Source organism: Pseudonaja textilis, chromosome 3, assembly GCF_049901715.1.
Source record: "Pseudonaja textilis isolate UNSWEBS1 chromosome 3, rPseTex1.2, whole genome shotgun sequence".
NCBI lineage: Eukaryota > Metazoa > Chordata > Lepidosauria > Squamata > Elapidae > Pseudonaja > Pseudonaja textilis.
In genome coordinates this window covers 58,592,329-58,616,367 of record NC_141992.1, presented here as the reverse complement: position 1 = coordinate 58,616,367, position 24,039 = coordinate 58,592,329, and the positions used below count along the sequence as shown (strand labels likewise).

The 24,039-nt window shown below is 36.2% G+C and overlaps 1 protein-coding gene across 1 annotated transcript in view; it reads left to right on the top strand.

Moving 5' to 3' along the window:
- Positions 1-24,039, top strand: part of TRABD2B (TraB domain containing 2B) — a 234,857-nt gene that overhangs the window by 145,889 nt on the left and 64,929 nt on the right. The window contains exon 3 of the mRNA XM_087928677.1: positions 19,529-19,675. Within this exon, the coding sequence (XP_087784803.1) occupies positions 19,529-19,675 (147 nt within the window). The remainder of the gene's footprint in view (positions 1-19,528; positions 19,676-24,039) is intronic.

Below are 24,039 nucleotides of genomic sequence, written 5' to 3'. Positions count from 1 at the left end.
GACAAAAATAAAAAAATAGAAAAGTGATACAATTCTTAAGTTAAAATCATGGCCTGTAGAATCATTCCATTTTCAGTAATTTCCTAAAAGCAAACAGGGAGGAATCAAGTCTGATATCTATAAAAAGACCATTGGTGCAGCCATGGAAACAGCATGTTTTCTAGCCTTTCATCCTCCCAAAAGTTTGTGACTACAAGTAGTTACTCCCTAACAACCTATCCAGTGGCTTTCAACGGTAGCTACAAGCAGCTGCTTGTAGTTCATGCATTACATATGGACTAGTTCTTGCTGGAGCAAGCAATCCTGCAAGTACTAAGTGCTAATCACAGAGAGCCCTTACAGGTGCAATGGTTAAAGTGTAGTATATTGGAGGCAAACTCTGCCTACAGCCAGGATCCTGATGGGGCTGAAGGTGGACTCAGCCTTCCATCTTTCAGAGGTCAGTAAAATGAGGATCCAGATTGTTGGGGGCAATATGCAAATAATTGTTAACTGACAAGAAATTGCTGTAAAGGACTAAGTCATGTAAAGCCAATCAATACTAGATTTGTAAATTGGACCCAGAAACCAATCAGCTTATACAATTAACATAAGATGCTTCCATCACAGAGAATCAACAGGTATACCTTCTATCAAATTTAGAATGAGCAATCTATAAGTCCAGCCCCGTTTAAAGCACACAGTTGAGCACTAAGGGAGGATGTGGTCTCCTGTGTTTTATGTGTTCATGTAGAAGATAAAAGTTGCAGTTAGCCCACCACCTGAAACTGGGCAAAGGTTCTTTTAAGCATTGGTTTCCATCTGCTTTCCAGCAGAAGTCCAGAGGGATCCTCAAATTATGATATTTTATGACCCATCTAGAGATCATACTTCCATTGACAAAGAACCTCCAGTACCGTTTTCTTGTTTAATGACCATCCAGTGGCCATTGAAAGTTACAACTAGTCTTCAAAGTTATGTCTGTTGCAGCATCCCCCATGTGATCAAAATTTGGTACTTGACAACTGGTCTGCATTTATGACTGCAGCATTCATTTCAACAAAGCCATTGATTGAAATGAGCAGCTCTAGAAATAAAATAATAAAATAAAAATAACCTTTTGCCTATTTCCCTCCCATTATTGCTCTTTTGGCCACCCTGCCACAGCCTCTTACCCCTGCTGCTCCCACCTCTGGCTGATCTTTGCCATCTTCTTCCTCTCACTGCTGGTCCAGGATACAGGTGCTGGGTGAGAGCATGGCCATGGGATGTGCATGCTCGGGTGATGTGTGGCAGGGTGATGGAGCCCTTATCTGCCAAAGGGAGCTCACTGGGTGCAACTGCGGAGAAGGTAGTGGGAACAGAGGTAGGCAAGGAGGAAGAGCTGCACTGGAGGTGGCAGTTCCCCAAGTGAAGGCAGCACCTGTCAGCAGTGTGTAAGGTGGGAGCAAGAAGATGGCAAAGGTCAGTTAGGGGCAGCGGGGGATTAGATGGGAAGGTGATGGTGGAGTGCAAGGTGGCTAAAAGAACAGAAACAGGGAGAAAAAGATGGGTGAGGGCAGCTGAAGTGGAAGTGAGGGTGGCAGCAAGGTGGACCCTCTTCTGCCAAAAGAAGCTCCAAGTAACCAGGCCTATTGCTTCTGCCATTGCTAAGCAGTGCAGTCACATAGTGCTTTGCCTAACTCTTGCTTCAGTTAGCTACAGAAATTCCAATCCCAGTTACAGCCATTAAGCAATTAATTTTAATTTTGATCTGTTCTTTCCATCCAGAATTTATAGTCTCCAAATCTCAGGGTAGGATGTTGATACCAACTTTCCTATGGCCTAGACCAGAGGTCTCCAAACTTGGCAACTTTTAAGACTTGTGGACTTCAACACCCAGAATTCTCCAGCCAGCATTCTGGAAGTTAAAGTCCATAAGTCTTAAAGTTGTCAAGTTTGGGGACCCCTGGCCTAGACCATAGGTGCCAAACTCGGCATTATCAGCATAGTGAAGATATCACATTTGGAACCATCAGATGATCTCACCCAGCACCAATGTTAGGACAAAAAGAAAAAGAAATTGACAATCTATGTAGTACCCCATTAACTGCATGTAGGCACTTAATTCATGCCTAATTTTCTCCTTGATTCAATGAGAAACATTACATTACACTGAGTGTTTCCAATTATAGTTGTGGGTAATTAGTCGTATTATCAGCAAAAGATATGTACTTTGTATTGCTAATAAGCAATAACTTCTTGAAGAAACTTCTCTGTGTTGGCAATATATTTTGAATGTTCTCTTCTGCTCATTTTCAGAGGTACCAATCTTGGCATGTTTTAGATCTTTTCAACTAAGACTTTCTTCTTAGGCTATTATGTGTAGATTAGGTAAAACCTATCAAGAACATTGAACAATGAAAATGTTTAATGCACACACTTTTAAAATGCCTATTAAATGTTTTTATTTTATTTTATTCAGTTTTATTATAGTTTACCTACTGAATTTTATAACTCTTAACACTGCTTTCAGCTGCTTTTTTCTAAGGGAAGCAGTACTGGATTAATGCCCCAAAATATCTCTAATATAGATGCAATACGTAATTTCCAGCATTTCTCTTATTTATAATGGATTCTTTTGATTGCCAGTTTGATAGTCCCAGAGAATGTACTTTACAAAACTGCAATGGAGATATTTGGGGCTCTGATGACAACATCTGGTTTTTTTGTTAAAGTTGAAGACTAAGGAGCATCATCTTTGCCTTGAACAGATATGCATCAGCAAGGAAGGAGCTTTTTTTATTATTTTGCTCCCCCCGCCCCACCCCAAGAAATATGAGCACCAAGGGAGAACTACCTTTATCACAACTTTACCGACTTAACAGATGCTCCACCATGGATTCCCTAGAGTTCCCTTAGAAAATTAAATGGTGTAACTTTATCTGTTGAGAAAACTACCCATTCCTGAGGAAGGGTGGATGCTTTACATTTGATTTTTGTTTGCTTTTGTTAACTGCCTCAGAGTTAGATATTACTTGTTTTTAAATTGCAGTAGCTAGCTGCCATTACAGACACCAATTTCCCTTGGATTGTTCGTTACCCTGATAAAAGAGCAAAGATTGTTATTTTCTAATTGTCTTCCATATTCCATCCAGCATGGCAAGTAATCAGAGGTATTTAAAGTTGTGCAGACAATTGGAAGGAATCCAGTTGCCTATCCTGAACAGTTAGTTCTGACAACTAAGTTTAGCTGTAGGCCTTTCTTCTAAAAATGAAGCCCTGGGTCCTTAATCCTGCATGGAGGCTTCTATTCAATCCTAAACAAAATCATTTAACACTTAAATAAAAATCTATGGTGTCTGTATCAAATTAAACTTCGGCCGTTTATGACCACATCATTTTGTTAAACGTTGTAGTATGAAAGAATATATGTAGTTACCTGAGAAATGAACGTACCATCTTTTTGCTTAAATTTTTATTTAATTTATTTATATGATAATAACAAGCTCAGAAGCAGAATGTTTTAAGACAGTCAATAATGGAGTAGTGCAATTAGTATTGTTGATTTCATTTATAGCATATCAAGCCAAATAAAGTATGAGTAAGGGCGCAATGAGGGGTTTTTTTTGTTTGATTTTTTTTGCTTTACTGTATAAGACTCTGAAAATAAGGGTAAAGGGTCAAAAACAGCTATCCGTTTAGACATGAAGAAGACAAGTTCTAAAGGCCATTGTTTTAGATTGGCACTCTCTGTACTCACTTAGTAGACATTTTTAAAATGTACTTTAAAAAACAATAAAAATTCCCATGCTTTCTGAATGTCTATGGAGATTCTCAGTCATCCAGGTCATGATTGTCCCAAAGTTGCTTTTTCAAGAGGCAACTGGACTTTCTTTGTTTTTCCTTGAAGACATTTTGCTTCTCATTTAAAAAGCTTCATCAGTTCTGAACTGAAAAAAGAAAGTTTGGGATGTCCATGTTTTCTGCAGGCTGGGTGATAGGCATTTATCTAGGAAACCATCCTGTCTACATTTGTGACCTTGGGATGAAAAATCATGGGGCAAGCCATTTTTAAGTTTGCTTAATGGAATAATGCCATCCCCTTTTATATCTGCCAGACTGACTTAGTCAAATTTCTATCACCTTCCTTTCTCATCAAAAATAAAAATAAAAATGGAGCTTGGGCATCTTGATGAGAGCATATCTACTTATTCACCCATAGCATTACCTCAATATAGCAGTGGGAGAGAACTGAACAAGCATATTGAATTCTTTAGATTAGCATGGCTCCTTTAATTCCATGAGAAAATGCCTCACTAATTTATCACCAACTTATTCCAAAATTATTTAAACTGAAAAGGACCCTCCTGTTTATATTGAGATATTTCTCAGGATTTGTTTAGCATAAAACACAACTTACCATTAATAAACTGAGGCTATACAACAATAAAATAGAATTGTTCAGCATTGTATAGACATGTTTTACTTTGTCTATATGCTTTACATTCCAAACTTTTTCTGTAATTTTTGGTACTAGATTTTTAAAATACTTTCCTTGTGTTGTTTGTACCTCCTGTGTTATAATAATCTGTTCTTGCTGTCCTTCTTTAATCATTTTGTAAGGTTGTGAGTGTCCCACATCCCAGACTGTTAAGACTGTGCTTGGTAATTGTCCTTAGGATGGCATAGAAATTATTTCATAATAGTTACACAAGTCTAACAGCAACAAAACAATAAAACAAAACATGAGGTTACAATTACTGTAGTGTAATGATGCTCAGGTAAAAGGGGTATAATCTTTGCAGGATAATTGGAAGGAACAAAGGAAATGACAATTTTGTAAAAGGTTTATTTTAATTCATCTACTCCTTGAAGTATCTTTAAATTTTGAGGATAACTCATATGAAATATTTCTGCTAATAGATATGGATAATTTCCTCCACCGCAGTGTTTGATCCTTTTTGATTTCCTCTTCTTCATTCCCATGTGTTTTACTTTTCTTTGGCAGTAAGCCTGTCTCGATTTACTAAGACAGTTCAAAACCTTATAAATGTGTGCTGTCTATCCCATATGAGAAAGGCATTTACATAGGAAAATAACTCCTATAATGTTTTGCATGTAATACTCTGTTCCCGTTTCAGGAAGAATAACAGCATCAAGTGGATTTCATATCTTGTTTTTTGGCTTTATAAGGCCTTCTCCTTCCTTCCACAAGGCAATGGATTGTCTTTGTACTTCCCCCATAGGAAGCATCAAGAAATGTTTTAGCCTTGATCACTACAGGTGTATAGGAAATATTTTTCTTATCTAACAGGAGACAAAGAAAAACATATGTATTCTGTTGAATTTACTATGGAGCAATGATATGTGGTGGATTATAACATTCCTCGTGTTTCCCAATGTTTTATCTCATAATATAATAAATCAGCATATGTAGAGAGAACCTTTTTAAAAATAAAAGTGGTGTCAACCAACCAACCAGAAGAAGGATAATTCTAAGGTTATCCTGAGTTATACTGAGTGCAAATAGATTTGTATGAAATTATTTCAGTCAGTTGTTTCAGATCGTATCTGATCAAGATTGTAAGAGATCTACATTTTCAATTGAAAATCATATCTGAAGACAGTACAGAACAACAAATACAAATTGTAATTTTTTAATCTCTTTATTTAATCAGGAATACATTGAAGAGAAGATTATTAATTTGTGTTATGAATATTGTGTTTTTTCTTTCACTGAAACCTGAAACAGCACAGTTGCTAAACAGTTTAACAGTTATTTAAATCATATTTTATCTATACTAATGGGCCCTTATGATTCTGTTCCATAGCACTGACCGTTATATTGGAATCAGAGGTGGTATTCAGCAGGTTCTGACCAGTTCTGGAGAACCAGTAGTGGAAATTTTGAGTAGTTGGGAATACCGACAAATATCACCTCTGACTGGAGATTTTACAGTATCTTTCCCCTGCCACGCCCACCAAGCCACACCCACAGTAGTGAAAAACATTGAATCCCAACACTGATTGGTATACATGTAACAATACTTAGTGATAAATGCTAATAAGTGGATAGAGGATAAATTAAGAGCAGCATAATGACAGTCAATTTCTAGTATGTTACAACTAGTAAGCGAGTTATGTAATTTGCGACATTATCTTCACATGTTACTGGATGTCAGTTGCATTTGCATGACATTTCTCCACCTCCCCTTCCCCTTCCTTCTCCTGTTACATTTGTGACAAAGGATTGCAAGTAAGCTGGATAGCATTTGCTGTAAGCAGTTCCCACAACCAACTTTTGGAGAACTGGAAATCCAACCAGTCTTTCTGAAGCATCTATTTTACAAGGTGACAATGCACACCATTGAGATGAAAAGGGACCTAATAGTTGGCAAAGCTCTGCCCTTGTTCCCAGGCATCTTGCCAAAGAGGTCTACTTGGTGATGGATAATTCAACAGCAGGCTTAGCTGACTAATTGGCTTGTCTTGTGGGGCTTTTAGTTGAAATCTACCCTGCTTAGATGAGTCAACTTGGTATTGATAAAAACGGATGATAAACCATCTAAAATATAATGTGTAAATGCAATCAGGTATCTAGAGCTGTATTTCAGAATTTGTATTCACTGTCATTCTCATTTGAATTCAGAATCCCTTTTTAACTCTTCTTTTGTTAAAGGGGTATTTTTCAGATTACATGAGGTGACTGATGCTTTTAACAGCCTCAAGAACCGTGGGTTAGTTCTATTCAGAGATGTGTCAAAAACTACAATCATATCATTGGACCTGAAATTATGCCTCATATTCTGATACAACGGTTGGTAAAGGGAGAGCAATTAATCCATGTCCAGAAACATTTAATTTAATTTTAGTTTAACTTTTAGGAATGGTTTCTTTTCTCCTGTAGATGAGCACAAATGCACCCACAATGCAATCTGACAATTTCTGTTGCTAAGTGAGACATGTGTTAAGTGCGTTTCTTACTTATTTCTCAAGCAGGTTCAGTATACTTGCTTCTGAAGTCTCTTCACCTATGAAAGAAATTTTAAATCAGCAGTGTAAACTGCAACATTTATTCTAAGCACAAATATACACTGAATATTTTAACCTAGTTTGAGATACTCAAATCACAGACAGTCAAACCTTGTAATTTATATGCTTTCATTATCCTAGAAACAATCCATTTTTCTTGCAAAGTTACAATGGGATTTACACAACACATTAAGTAGCCACACAAACTCAGTCTAAAATAAAAATTCATATTCTTCTATATTCTTACTGTTATCATTACCTATACACCTCCCCCTATTGCCAAACACCTATCTGTTTTTATTAGTCAGATTGATGTTTTCTTTATTTTCTTTTTCCTTGTTTGTTTTATTACTCTATTTTACTTTCACTTTGTTTAAACTTCCTTTTTATTTCATTTTTTTAATGCTTGTGAGTTGCCTAGAGTAGCCCAAGGTGAGATAGGCAGCAAATAAATTTTATAATGATAATTATTAATGCTTCAGAACACTAATACAGATTTATTCAATTCAGTTTACAGTTTGCTAGAATTACAATTATTTCATATTCATGGTCTCATATGTATAGTTACTCTCTTCTTGAAGGGGATGGCAACCTCAGTAAACCCATCATTTCTTTTCAAACTTTTTGCTACCGATCTACATTTTTATTTTTCTATGTATATTAAATTGGTTTTGATTGAATTTGTCAAATTTCAGTCTTGATTTCCCAAACACTGTGAACTAATTAACTTTTAAGAATGCTTTCTTTTCTCTTCTAGATGGACACAAATGCACACACAATGCAATTCAACTTAATTAAAAGCTGAGCTTGTGGTTATGTTAGTAGTTTCTCAAGTACATTTGGTATACTTGCTTGTGAAGTCTCTTCACTTATGAAAGAAGTTTAAATCAGTAGCATAAATAACTCCATGTGGATTTAGTGAATCTGGATTGTTTTAAGCCACTATGTAAACAAAAGTTTACTATGGTCTTTGCAAACTGTGCAGCAAAGCCTCCCTTGTCTGAAATTCCTAGTTATCGGTTTCCCTTAAAATGCCCTAGCCAGAATCATCTTTATAAATAGCAGTTGTGTTTATCCAAGCATTTGATTATCTAAATCAAAGTCCCCACTGAGCCTCCTTGAGGCCATTTTGAAAAATAGCAACGTTACCTCAGTGTCTATAGTCTTTTACTCTCCTCCAGCAAAGACTTAGAAAATTCAGGTGGCCATTTATTGGCATGGATAAAATTTATTCATTTATATCCCACCTTTATTAGTTTTACAACTAACTCAAGGTGATAAACATATTGAACACATCTTTTTCTTCCTATTTTCCCCATAACATATGTGAGGTTAAGTTGGGCAGAGAGACAGTGACTGGCCCAAGGTCACCCAGCTGATTTTCATGCGTAAGGCAGTACTTGAACTCCTGCTTTCAAGCTGGTTGCCTTAACCTTTAGACCAAATTGGGTCTCAAAAATTATGTGTGATTGTACGCTGATATACATACCAGTTTCTCTGTAGATGTAATTTACCAGATCCTAAAGTACATTGTTGCTCCAAAAATGTATCAGTATTATATTTGGCCATTTTAACATGGATAGCAATGGCAATAGCATTTAGACTTATATATCACTCCACAGTGCTTTACTGCACTCTTTGAGTGGTTTACAGTGTCAGCATATTGCCTCCAATAATCTGAGTCCTCATCTTATCAACTTCAGAAGATCAGATGACTAAGTCAACATTGAACCGGTCAGGATTGAACTCCTCGCAGTGAGCAGAGTTATAGCTTTGCCATATTATTGCATAAAATAAAGGACCGGAAATAAATAGGATAACTTTGGCTGGATCAAGTTATTTTATGGAGGGACCCAAAGATGCTTTTTTAGGAGGAAACTGGACTTTCCTGTTTTTTTTTCCTTTGAAGATGTTTTGCTTCTCATCCAAAAACTTCTTCAGCTCTGACAGGATAGTGGGAAACGGAAGGATTTATTCTCCTTGCAGACAGCTGGTCATTTGCATTCTTTCAGAGCAGGGCTGTCAATCTTCCAGCCCACAGGCCAAATGTGTCACATGCTGGCCACGGCCACGCCCTGTTTAGCGAAGGGGGGGAAGTCCCAATACATCCCGTGATGCCACGGTGATGACGTGAGTTTGACACCCCTAGAGGGCCATTGAAGCACTTGGAGATTTATCTGTGTCCTCAGGATCACCTAAGTAGTGCTTCTGGTTCCTGTAGCCTGCAATTCTTTCCCTCCTCTCTGGAAATCAGTTCCTACTCCCACACCATTTGAAGGGTGTTGATCCTAAATTGTATAGCTAAAAGTCTGTAGAGATTCTCAATCATTCAGGTCTTGGTTGTCCCAAAGGGCAATGTCATGCCCCTGGTGGAGACTGACTCTGAGGGAGAGGAGGAACAGCCAACATGTGTGGCTCCTGAGGTTGTAGAGGAGGCTGGGGAAGGGCAGGGGCCGGCTGAGCAGTCAGAGGAGGACCCAGGCCCATCCCCTATCCATCCTAGGGCATGCAGGGAGGAGAGGATAAGGGAGAGACGTGGTCTACTCAGGAGGAGAGGGCCTTGATCCTCTTCATGGACTGCAGCTGTGACAACTGAATAAGAGTGTGGACCTGTGTACTGGCGAATGCTGGAAACAAAGCATGTAAATATCTCTAGTTTATAGTTCCTCTCTGAGTTTGGTATCCTTCCCAGTGTGTGTTATCTGTGGACATCCTCCAGCCCTTATCTTGCCTGCTTTCTGTTGCTTTTTTCCTTCTTCACGTAACTGTTTGTGTTTGTCTTCCGTCAAAGATATTCAGAGCTTGGAAGCAAAGTGAAGGAATAAAAGGGGCTTCACCTGTTTTCTGTGACTGTGTTTGTTTTGTATCCCACCCTGGGTCATCACAGGCAACCAGGACCTGGATGAATGAGAATCTCTACAGACATTTATAGAAGGAGTTAATTTGCAGAATTAATCATTGTGCTACAGTAATGCACATACCAGTTTTGAGTTTATCTAACAATCTTCTGGCTTCCTATCCAGACTAAAGGGAAATATATTCTTTGATTGTTGCATAATGTAACAGCATATTAAAAATGTGCTACAAATGCAAGTAGAACAAACTCAAGGCTGAATATACAGCATAATTGCAATATCATTCACATTTTCTGTTCAAGTTTATCTGCAGCATACACACTTCAAAGGTCAAGATACTTAAGAGGGTTTGATTAATTGTTTTGCTTTAAAAGATGGGAAAAAAATTGGATGTGATTCACTGAACTCTTCAACCGGATACTTATCAAACTACAGAGATTGTTCAGCTGGATATAGTTTTTCCCTCTATACCAAGGATGTGATAGTAAACATATTCTGATGTTTTTGAATACTATCCTGATGAAATATAAAATAGCATTACTGAAATATTTGTTCCACTTCATGTGGAATCTTCAAGAGAATCTTGTGTAGTCTGTGAGATATAAAAGTCAGTCTTAAATATATTGGATGATTACACATGTTTTGATTTTTAAACATCAGATTTCAGTTTTTACTGTAAAGTTAATAGTCTTTTGTGATGTTATTAGGGAGATCTTGGAGCAATTAGGATCAAATATATGCTAATTATAAATATGTGGCCAACAGATTCATATTAATCAGAATATCTGCAGTAAATCACGTGTAGCTTCAAACAACCTGGATTACAGATATCCAGATTACCTCTAGATGGCAATGAGAGTTGAAGTTCTCATCATTTCAAGGTCATTAAGATACAATAAGTAGCTAAATTCCACAGAGTTAGGTTTAACTTCTGATGATTATATAGATGTACAATATGCTTAAAACCCTGACCAGTCTTTCGTAATAATTAATAGCTCAAGACACTATAAAAATTAATTGGAGTGACTTCCTAGTAAACATATATTATAAGACCATGCTATTGAAACATTGACCTCAGTGCTATAACTATTATATCGTATTTGTCATTAGAGTTAATTGAGACAGGAACTAGTTTAGGCAAACTATTAAAAAAACATGTTTGTCAGAAAGCTGTTTTGACTGTTGCCTACAAATTAGTAATTGTTTTGGGGAAATTTTTTAACCTCAAAAGGTTTTTTTTCCCCCAAGTTTCTTAGAAATTTCATACCAAGTTTAGTAATAGAAACAAGAAACACTGACTTCAGAGTCTTATTATAGTAGGGGGATATTTGAGTTGCTTTTATAATTTTTTATAGCCTTTTGCTTCTCAAAAGTTTCTTCATTGGTGCTTCTCATTCTGGTCTTTGGAGAATCTCAAACCTTCAAGGTCTGAATCTGCAGTAGCAAACATTTGTCTACAGATAGTCCTCAACTTATGATAGTTTGTTTAGTGGCCATTCAAAGTCACAACAGCACTGGAAAAAGTGATTTAGGAACCGGTGTTTACACTTAGAACTGTTGTAGTACAACTTCAGGAAGGCCAGGGAAAGACTGCATGGGTAAATATGAGTGAAAGGAGGAGCATAGCTTGCAAGTGAAGAAAGGCCAGATATGAGGAAGACTTACCTGAATGACTTGTGACCTTCCTTTCTGGCTTCCACATTGATTTAAAGTCAAGGTCAAGATTGCAAACAATGATCATCAAACCCCAGGGCTCTACAATTAGTTGTAAGTGCAAGCTAGTTTAATTTGGTTCATGTGACTATCAGGATGCTGCAAAAACCGGAACTTTAAGACAAATCATAAGTCCCTTTGTTTAGCACCATCACTGAATGGTCACTGAATGAAATACCATAACCCGAGAACTTCCCTACAGGTATTTCCTGAGGATTAGGATATTCATTTGTGAGAAGGGAAAAATTATCCCCTGTTAATAAATATTTTTCCACTCCTTGCATATTTTGTATTCTTTCCAACAAGCCTCTCCATCACCACTGATGGTGGAACATGAAAGTCCAACTGGGACAAACAAGGAAGTACATAAAGTTTAGTACCATTTTTCACATCCCTCAGAGGGCATAGTCAGTAACCCAGCTAAAATTTTGTGGCTGCATTTTGTTGGCACAAATATTTAATTCCAAAGTTTATAACCAACAGCATCAAAGGCTATACAGCGGTTAAAACGAGTTCTTTGGTCAAATTCAAACCATTTTATTATTAAACTGGTTAATTAGCAATTTGAAAGGAAAAATCTAGGTCTTAAGGTCTCCCCGGGTCACTGCCAAACCACAACCTATTAACTACTCTTGCCTTTCAACAGTAATAATAATGAGGTTTTGAGTACGTATGGAACCAACTATGTGTGAGGCTGTTATGAGAAATTTTAACGGGGCATAATTTTTGCAAACAACAATTTAGAACATAATTTCATGGCTTTTACTTTCTTCATTGTCTCTTCAAAGAAACCAAACTTTTTGTCATTGTAGGATGTAAGTTTGAAACAGGCTTTTTGGCTGACACTGGTGGAGGCTTTTAAGTGACTTCCCCTGAGCCTATTTTTTGTGGGTTTGTTTCCTTGACACAGACCCCGTGAAGGTGTCTTTCAAAGTGCATCAACATCCTGTCAGAATATGAAGTGAGTAAGGGATGGAAAAGGAAAACTAACCAAGTTCAGGAAGTTAATGGAATTATGGGATTTAGCAAACATCAAACAGCTTGAAAATTTGGTGCTATTTGAAGGATATATAGAAATTTGACTGATTTATATCTTATTAGTTCATGTGCAATGAATGGACCAAAATTAGGACTGGAACTTGCATCATTAAGTGAGGTGAATGCAATTTTATGAACTTTTTGCTGTGGATGTTAAGTAAACCACATCGTTATTAAGTGAATCTGCCTTCCCGCATTGACTTTTGGTTGGAAGTTGGCCACAAGAGCACAAATGACATTCACATGACCCTGGAACACTGCAATCATCATACATGCATGTCAGTTGCCAAGCACCCAAATTTTGATCATGTGACTATGGAGACACTGTGATAACAGAATAACAGAATAACAAAGTTAATGTCAAAGTTGGAAGATCTTCTAGCCCAACTCCCTGCTTAGGCACGAAATCCAATATTTCAGAAAAATGGTTGTCCAATTTCTTTGCTTCTAGTGTTGGGGGTGAAGATCATTAGTGTGAGGATCAGTTGTAAAGTCACCTTTTCAGTGCTGTTATAATTCAAAGAGTCACTAAGGAAATGGTTGTAAGTCATGGATTACCTGTGTAACTTTTTCTGAGCATGGCTATCCTTGGGTTTTGGGTTAGCACATCAGGGACATCTTCTGAAAAAGGAGAAAGTGAAGCAAGAAAAAAAAACAAATTCTCCATTTACATAACTTTTAAGTCTAAATCCCCAGTCAGCTATTAAATAGTTCCACCCTTCTGTCCAATTAAAAATTAAAGTTGTGCAAAGCATTTGCCAGAGATATTTCACAAAGCGTGCGAACATTTAAAAACATTTTTTTCCATTAGCAATGGTCTGATTCTACAGATAAGTAAAATTGAATCTTCTTGGATCATGCCCCAAGCATTTTTTTATGAAGGTACTATGATGCCACATGATGAAACCAACATTGTGATACTTTGCTGTTTGTGGTTTCACCATTTGTAATTTCATGGAGATGTTGTTAGTGTGTAACAGGTGGAATTTCCATAGCAATATCTCAACATATTTCATCACTCCATTGTCCTCACTCCTTCTGTGGATGAAAGGTGCTTATCTTGGGATATATTTTAGACTCAGTATTTAGTATTTATCTTATCTATTCAGTCAACAACCAGCAAATTTAAAAGAACAATAACAAAATCTTATTAACATACACACCAAATTAAATGACATATCTTAGAATGTAGAAATTGAGAGCCGTTTGCTCTAATGATGAAGGCACCAGACTAGAAACCAGGAGACTGTGAGTTCTAATCCTGATTTAGGCATGAAAGCCAGCTGGGTTAAGCCACTTATTTATGATACTATAATAAAGATGGCATTAAAAAAAATCTGTTTAAAAATAATGAACTAGGAGTGCTCTGTCCAATAAATTGGCTGCAGTAATTGATGATTTAAAGGTTAGAAAGATGTATAAAGGGTATTGAGAGACTGACTCAAGAGTAGATAATGGTAAAAAAACAGGGACAAAGGCACTAAAGAATGTCTGAATGCTTATTCCTCTGCCTATTCCAAATAAGCAACCTGAGACAACCTTGGCTCGCTACAAAACAGGCCCTGTCTTTACCAATATTGAACCATGCATGAATAATTGCCTTGGAGGCATTTTTCCTTGCCAAGTAGATGGCTTTTGGAAGCCAACTCTAGCTGACTTCATTTCCTCAGGATACATCTACTGCTGAATCTAAACTGTTTAGATGCCCTAATTTTCTCTAAGAAATCTTGCAAATTTTAGGGAAGTGTGAGATCTATGAATGAAAATAGGGTAATTTCAAAGGCTTTGGTCAGAACTAATTTAAAACTGATTTATGTATGCTTACCTTTAAATACATGGAAGTCTGTGGTCTGGTGAATATGGTTGATTTCCTCCTAAAATGTATAGTCTCTTGCAAAAACATACCTGCATAACCTATGTGAAATATATTTAAAAGAGCTTTGATTATAGCAATATTTTCTGTTCCAAATGGAAATGGGGGGGGGATAAGAGAGAGTCAAAATTAAAACCGAAGACAGAATTAATATCAGCAATAGAGTTATTATCCTGTTATTTTTCAAACCATTGATAATCATTCAAAAGAATCTAAACATTTACAAAAACCAATTAACCTTCAACAGCAAAATTAATATGTAAAACAAGTAATTCAATTTCACATGACCACATCACATCAACCAACACTGCATTTTGTGCTCAACCTTAAATGATTCTATCCATTTCTAGTTTGCATATTTTAAACTATTTTTTAATTAAAATATCCTTACATTTATTCCTTATATTATCCTTTGCATTTTTGTCACCTTTACTATCATAATAAAATCTTGGAGTTAGATAGGCTTCTAGAGTCATTGAATTCCTACTCAGTGCAGGAATTCCGAAATGACTAAAGAGATCTTCACTTTTGGCCATCAATGCATGAAAAGGCAATGCTAGTGATCTTTTAGAACAGTGCAATGTTTCTTGAGTAAATATTGACTAAGATATTGGATTATAACTGGATCATGGGGAACTACGTAAGTAAGTCCTCCCTAAACCATGAAAGGTCACCAAATCAAAGAATTGCTGTTCTGGTGTAACAATGGTGAAGGAAATGTTGTGTACCACAGAGCAAATACATTGAAACAAATAAATAATGTGTCATTGTTTGATTGTCAATAACCAGAATTCTTTACAAATTAGACACAACACATTGCTGGGTTAAACATTGCTTCAGGTGGGGTAAACATCAGCTGATTCATACATATATTAAAGAGAGGAAAAGAAAGAAAGAATCAGCAACAGAACCAACAGCAGATTTTCCAAAGGTGTCTCATATTAAGAAAATCTTGCCTTGTTTTTTAAAGTTAAGGTGCCTCAAATATTGTCAAAAAGAAATGACTAGTTGTTTTAAAAAACTACTTGCTCCCTTTATGAAACCAATGCAATGACAATTTGATTTGATTTGGAATTGAAGACTTCGTTGCGCCATAAAACTGTGATTTATGAAGGGCATTCAATTTCTTTAGAAAAGACAACATTGTAAGTAGCTTTAGATTTAGCTTTTTAGAGCTTAACATTGTCAAAATCAACAAAAGAACTGATTGAGAACAGCTTAGGAAGGTGTAGGAAAAGTGAACATTTTTGTGATAACCAAATGTTGTTTACTATGCACAGGAATTGAGTTCTTTCACTAAATCAGAAATGTCCTTTTCCCCCAATTGTCATATTTTTATACACCTCTTGCTAGCAGTGTCCCCTAGCAGAATAAGCAGGAGCCAGGCTAATAAAAGCAGAACAAACCCCATTCTTTTTCTCTGGGCATTGCACATAAATCTTTTCAACACTGCTGCATATTATTTTTTTTACCTGCTATAGAAATCCTGCTTTAGATTTCTAATAACTTATCTAAAAATAGGGCAAGTTAAAATTGGAAAACTACCCTGTGGAGTACATGGAGTGTGAAGAATGTCATTCTGTAATAAAGATATAATGAATATTCTCCCAAAAAAAATGAAGTAGCAAAAATAATCCAAAAATATATTTAAAGGTAAATCATGAAAATGCTCAGCTTATTTGACATTTCTAAAAATATATTGATGGAAAGTTTTGGGGAACTCTCAGTTACAGTTCCTGTGAAAATTGCCATTCTCAGAAATCTAAAACTTTCCTCACAAATCTAAGTCTATGCTACAAAATGTTCCATGACCTGTGAAATATGAGATTAGTATCTTTTTAATCTAAACATGCTGCAAAAACCATAGGTTTAGAAGATTTACCTTTTGAGTCTTGTAGGCTGGAGAGGAAATAGCTCATCTGAGGATTTCCTACGGATTCTGGATTTATAAAAACTTCAGGCAAAAATGGTTGTTCAGGAGATGTTAAAATGTCTAAATGTTAAACTGTTTTCCAGACACATTATCTATTATTTTGGTTGTACTAGTTAACATTTTACGACCTTTCTTGCCACATTTGTTAAGTGAATCACTGCAGTTGTTAAGTTAGCAGCACAGTAGATAAGTGAATCTGGCTTCCTCATTGACTTTGCGTGTCAGAAGGTCACAAACGGTGATCACATGACCCGAGGACACTGCAACTGTCATAAATATGAGTCATTTGCCAAGTGTTTGAATTCTGATCACATGACCTGTTGTGGCAACAGTTGTAAGTGTGAAAAATGATCATAAATAACTTTTTCCAGTGCCATTGTAATTTCAATAGTTCATTAAATGAACTGTTATATTTATTTATTTGTTTATTTGTTTGTTAAGCAAGTATTAGATAACAGGTATAAGTATAAACATAGTTATGAATATATAAAATGAATACGAATAAGAAAAAAAAGAAACAATAGGACAGGGACAGTAGGCACGTTGGTGCGCTTATGCACGCCCCCTACAGACCTCTTAGGAAAGGAGTGAGGTCAATAGTAGACAGTCTAAGGTTAGTTTTTGGAGTTTGGAGAAGAAACCACAGAGTCAGATAGAGTATTCCAGACATTGACCACTATGTTGCTGTAGTCGTATTTCCGGCAATCAAGTTTGGTGCGGTTTACCTTGAGTTTGTATCTATTGTGTGCTCTTGTATTGTTGTGGTTGAAGCTTAAGTATTCATTGACAGGTAGGACATTGCGGTAGATAACTTTATGTACTATACTTAGATCGGACCGAAGGCACTGTAGTTCTAGGTTGTCTAGGTCTAAAATTTTATATAACTGTTACTGGCTGTAAATTTGTTACTTACAAAAATAACCGCTCAGAGTTGTTCATTTTACTCTTTTAAATTCCTTTAGCAATGTGGCTCAAATTAAAATTTCCAGACTGACCTCCTGGGAATTATCTTGCATTCCACTCCAAGAAAGCAGATTGGCTTTAGAGGAGAGGACCTCAATCAACAATGCCACTCCCAAACATGGCTCATATGGTAGGCAGAGGTGGGATTCTACCAGTTCGCACCTATTCGCTAGAACCGGTTGTTAACATTCTAAGCAGTTCGGAGAACTAGTTGTTAGAAGAAATTATTGGCCTAATCCTGTAAGGAAGGCAGGAAGGAAATATTCTGGTGTTGCTTACAGAAACTGCCTCTTCGTTAACCCTTATTACAGTCTTGGCAGTTCCTATTCTCAGGAACTTCTCTGGAGATTTTTTTCCCTCCTTTGTTGGTACTTTGCTTGTGTGGAGTGACCATTCAAAGTTACAATGGCACTGAAAAAAGTGACTTATGACCATTTTTCACACTTACGATTATTGCAGCATCCCCCACAGTCATGAGAGGCCAGGCAAGGATATGCATGCCTCAATGTGACTGATATTGAGTTAACCATGCCCAGCCAATAACATGACCACCAAGCTATGTCCACCAAGACACATGACCACCAAGCCACACCCACCAACTAAGCCACGCCCACAGAACCGGCTATTAAAAAATTTGAATCCCACTCTTGATGGTAGGGCTGCCACCGACTGAACTGAAGATAAGGTATGACAGTAAGCTGTCTTAAAATTGCTGCCATTATTCCAACAGCATCAGCTTTCCAATTACAGGTAGTCCTTGAATTCATTTAGTGACCGTTGAAATTTACAACAACACTGGAAAAAAGTGACTTATGACCGTTTTTCATACTTATGATGGCTGCAGCATCCCCGTGGTCCCCATGATCAAAATTTGGACAGTTGGCAGTTGACTCATATTTATAACAGTTGCAGTGTCTTGGGATCAAGTGATCCCCTTTTGTGACAATCAAAAACAATGGGAAAGCCAGATTCATTTAATTGTGTTCCTAACTTAACAACTGCAGTGATTCACTTAACAACCGTGGCAAGAAATGTTGTAAAATGGAGAAAAATTCACTTAACAAATGTCTCACTTAGCAACTAAAATTTGGGGCTCACTTGTGGTCATAAATCAAGGATTATATGGATTAATGAGGTTACCCCATATTTTAGTGAAACAGGCATAGATATAAGCATTATTCCTGTGTGCTGAGCTAACTAGTCTATTTAACTAGTCTTCAACCCATTAATATTACAACTTTTAGTAATTAGGGTATTTGCTTACTTAGTAAAGGGCATGTGTTTGATTTGATGTGTGTGTGTGTGTGCGCGCGCATGTAAGCGCAAATACCAAGTTCATAAAAATTTACAGTTTGTTTAGCTAAAATAAAATCTAGGGATGAATAAATTGGATTAAATTAACTAAGAGATATAGATGATACGCTCTTAATAAGTAACAGTCAAAATTTGATCTGTTAAATATGAAGTAATGCTTTCTAAACAGTTGTAATCTCATTTTCTAGGAGCACATACTTGTTTCTGTATTACAGAGCAGCTCTTAGCATATCAGACTATCTCTCACATATCCCAAAATTTTCACCTCATAAAACAATCTTAGTTGCTTATTATGAGGAGTAAGAGGATGTGCTTGCTGCATGAAAATAAGAATAAAACTCCATGTGTAAGCGCAAGTTAACTTCTTTGTAATGTCATAATAAGAAGCCACTTTCTAAACAGGATTAAAAGAATTTTTCAACAACACTTTAGATGTTGTTGACCTACAATTCTACTCCAAAGTATCTGTCATCATTGGCTTTGATAAATAGAATTTCTGAGAGGTGTAAGGCATCAGTATATGGAGGTACATTGGTTTTCCCACTCCTAGAAGCTGAGACTGAGCTGAGAGTTGAAAATAGTATTTATTTTGTAGAAAAACAAATATTCTGAGCTATAAAGATGATATCTTAGAGAAGTGTTCCCCAAATTGGTAGACTCATAGTATATAGAAGTAAAAATTTCCATAAGAAAATACTGAATTGTATTTATAAAAGATATAGTCCAACATATCTGGAATGTGTCAGATATGGGAAGGCTGTTCTAGAACATGTGTGAAACCTATGCATATAGTTATTCTTTACTTTATATTGTCATCTAAATATATGTATTTCCAATGTTTTTCAGGTGCTGTTTGCTTTGAATCAAACATTATTACAACATGAAAGTCTTCGAGCTGGCAGCTGGCAGGCTCCTTACACAACCGAAGACCTCATCAAGCATTACAATTGTGGTGACTTAAATGCTGTTATATTCAACCATGATTCTTCACAGGTACGATGATTTCACAATTGTCTAGCATTTGGGCAAGACCAAAAAGGTATGATTGTAGCATCTCACCGTTACAGCTGTTTCACATTTAGTTTCACATTTCTTCGGCATTGTACTGTTATCTGGCTTGAATAGATATGTGGAGAAGTTAAAACGGGTATCAACCATTGATATTTCCCTATCCCACTAATTTCCCAAAACAAGTATTTGATTTATCACTGGAGAGATAAGGAACTGGAGAGATAAGGAACTGGAGAGATAAGGAACCAACTCTTATTTAATTAAATTAAACTAAACTAAACTTAACTAAGCTAAGCTAAGATTATAAATCTGTGGAGTAATACAGAATTTGTTTATATGTGGAAGTATAGCTAAATCCTTGAAACAGGCATAAGAATCAAGGAAAAACATTGTATTTGACTATGATCCAGAGTACATTGTTGGTTAAAATTATTCCTGGAATTAAAGAAAAGCTCCTGAAGACAGAATATGACTTTTATTCATGTACATTAATGGTAGTCAGAACTCAAAATGGATCTTCTTTAAAACATTTCTTCTTATCTAATTGAACGCTGGTCCTTTTCTCAGTTATAGATGCATCTCTTCTCAGTGATTTTGCTGATTGGGGTGATGCGTTCCATTTTTCTGTGACATGTAAGATGCTGTCTATTAATCAGTTGCTAATTAAACTCAGTTTACGCTTTTGATTTCATTGCATTTAATTACAATTAGTTATATAGATGAATCTCTATCCCCTGTATGCTGGGTTTCATTTTCTCTCCCTCAAACTATAAGAATAAGAAATAAGAAAATATTACCTTCTGAGTCCTCGTTACTTTTCCAGGTCTATCCAAGCGTGCAAATAAAGTTGTTGTTACAAACTCCATGGTCTTAGGAAGGACTTCCCATGTGCAATCCTCACTGCTGCCATTTTAGGCAAGACCATTGTAGAACTGGACAATAACTTAGAGATGTTATTAGTAGTGAATAATCCTCAAAAGGCCTTTATATTGTTCTAAGACATCAAACTTGCCCCAGTGACATCTTCAAGATTTTGGTTGTCCCAAGTAATACCAGCATTTCTAGTAAAAATCTGTGTGGTTGATAATAATGACTTGATGACACAAGATCAAAATCAAGCATGTTTTGATTTTGGCCTATTCCGTAAAACAGTCAAGCAAATGTTCTCTTCAACAGATTTCACAATAGCAGTTGAAGACTTATTAAAACAGCAGTGCAAAAAAAAATGTACAAAAGGAAGTGGTGTGACCAGGTGGTTAATTCAAAAACTTATTTATTATATCTTAGGGGGGGAAATTGATGCCCTTATTGGGAGTAGGTCAAAGCATTTCCATCTAGAATAGGGGTATAAAACTCATGGCATGTGAGCCAGATACATCACGTGCTAGCCATGCCCACCCTTGGTTTAGCAAAGGGAGGAGAGTCACAATGTGTCATGTGATGACAATGTGACGCCATGAGTTTGACATCCCTGATCTAGAAGAACCATAAATACGTAATCTAGGAAATCTTATAACATGAAAATAGTTTTCATAGGAGTAAGTTGCACTGATCAAAACTATTCAGAACAACCATTTTGGAATTCCTTGATACTAGATAGCTCAAATTATTATAATCATAATGCTAGTTTCCCCTACAATGCAACTCCCAAACTTGTCTAAAACATCTCAAAGGAGCCCATCTGCAAAAGGATCAAACCAGCTAATATCGCCTTGCCAATCTTGACTTGCTTTCTGCTCTCTCCTCTTTTGCTTGTCTTTTCTGCATCCTGGAAATTCTTACATTCTTCACATGTCTCTGGTTTCCTTGAGAAACACTATTACTATTACCCCTAGATTAATTTCTGTTCTATATGTTTTGGTCTAATGATGGATTAAAAAGGGTTTTGAATGGAATGTGTGCATAATAGAAAGTTAACTGCAAGTGCTTGCAAGGCCATTGAACATAACTCCCTCTCCTCAGGACAAAAGACTTGTACGCCAAGAGTAAATGAGCATTATGGCAACAAGTTAAGAGGCCAGTTTATTTTCTAAACATCATAATTCATTCATAATTTGTGTGTTGTATGATTTTGGGTGGAATCTATTGCTTTCTCTTAGATCTTCTATGTCATAATGAACTTTGAAATGCTTTTGTGGTTTTCTAACTTCCACCTATGCAAACGATTCAGGTAGGCACAACTTATGCATCTGTAACTGTCAGCAGCAAAAGGTAATACAATGGAATGTGATCCATCCACTTTAAGGACTTTTGTGACACTGCTTAAATCAGTCAGTTTAAATGACTTGGATTAATTTGGAAGCCTCAGATATATCTGATAATGGGTTTTAAAAATAAACAGAGTGCTATCCTTCAAATAACTAGAGGAGGGGAAGCTTACATTTCACTGAAAATAGTAATCAACAGTAACTTGTCTGTGACAGTAAAATAGAAATCTCACATAACCATTACTAAAAGTGAGGGGAACACATGTTTTTCTGTAAAAATCAATTATACCATCTTGATTTTAATTTCCACTGGGAACTTGAGCAGCAAACAAAACAAACAAAAGCTTGTATTGATGGTGTGTGATTGTGTTACATATTTCTCTCCATGGTTTTCTCACTTAAATCCTTATTTAATCTCAGTAAGGCTGAACAAGACAAAGTTTATTTAGTTGAAGCATGTCAGAGAAACACAATAGGAAACAGCTAACTTTGTTATATGCATTTCTGCCACATGCTTGACTAATAAATTTGCAGCACATTTTCTGGCAAAGCTGTCAAAGCGATACAAAACTTAGCATTGTTTAAAACCAAGTCAGAGATGTTGTGATTTCCCCTTCATTGGTCTCTGAGTGGATAGCCTTTGCTTTTGAGTAAGAGTTCCCTGTTCAGATTTATGTTTCCATTAACATTTCCTGAGATTTGATTTGTATAAGCATTTCAATGCTCATGTTAACTTCCATCTTCGTTAGCCTTCATCTCATAATCAACTATATGTGCTTCTAGAGTATAGCCTCAGCTTGTGGTGCCATTTCTAAACTGATTGAAGTTTGTAGCCTTCTAACTCCTCACTGTCTGAAGTCATTATAATGTAGTATAAACAGATATATATCCATATTCATTTAGTTCTTTTTGTCACAAGTATTAGCTATTGAGGGAGATTTCTCTGAAGTTAGATTTACAATTTCTGATTGGCTCCTATTATAAATTCACACAATCATGTTAACATATGCATTTTAGCAATCATCCGTTCATCATTTGTACACAATCCTGTTTCAAAGTCAGTCATACAATAATCAATACCATAAATTCTTTTTCTCTTCTTTCACTCTTTCTGATAACTGTAAATCGGAAAACCATTGACAGTTAGATCCCCCTGCCAACAGTTGTTCTCGATTTTATGTTGTATTCCGCTTGACAGAATTCTATTGTCTCATGATATGTTAACCATTTGTGTTTTTCTATTGTTTCTTGTATATAACATGCTTATTGTGCTGAGAAACACAAAGGTGTTTTGGGCGCAAACTAGATTTACTTTGTATCTATTCCATATTCTTAGTGTAGCATATCTAACAGGGTGATTTTTAAAACCTACATTAACCTTGATTTTATCGTTCCACAAATATTCATGCCACCCAAATCTCTTCTAACTCAAAAAGTATTCTGTTTCTTGACAGTGATATAGTGTAAATGATGATGTGGAAATCAGAAAGGTAAATTCCTTTTTTAACAAAATAATTTATGCAGTTCATGGAGGAGGAGGAGGAGGAGGAGCTCCAGGAAATATCCAAACAAAAGTAATACTTCTTTAAAAGTTTGCTCCCATCCAAAGATTCATATTATGGGGCACCTCATTCTGAATGTTGTGATAGAGCACCAAAACTTATCTGCACAAAATCTTTCAGCAGTCTGTGTAAATTTATACCAACTCTAAGTCCCTTTAAGGAAAAAGAAGATTGCTTGTTTCTTTGACTTTCTCAGAGGAGAACATTTGTGTTTATGCTCCACGGCAATAAATTTTAGTCTTGTTTCTATGTATCCCTTTTGAATATGTTATCAGAACATCCTTCTTTCAGATATGTCCTTAAAGATTTAGGACCATTGATAAGTCTTAATTGCACCATCAATTTGCTTCTGGTCTAACACTGTATAAAAAACATAGTTGAATGTCTGGACAGTTTCCAAATCTGTGGAATGTTCTAGTTACAAAAATATATGAACCATATAGCCCAAGACCATTAGATACAATATTGAATGATGAGCAAAACTGTTATTTATTTAAGGAATGACATACTTGTGTGGCATGAGCTTTTTAAAATATATATATCTTTGCATAATTCATGTTTAGAGTATTAAACCAAT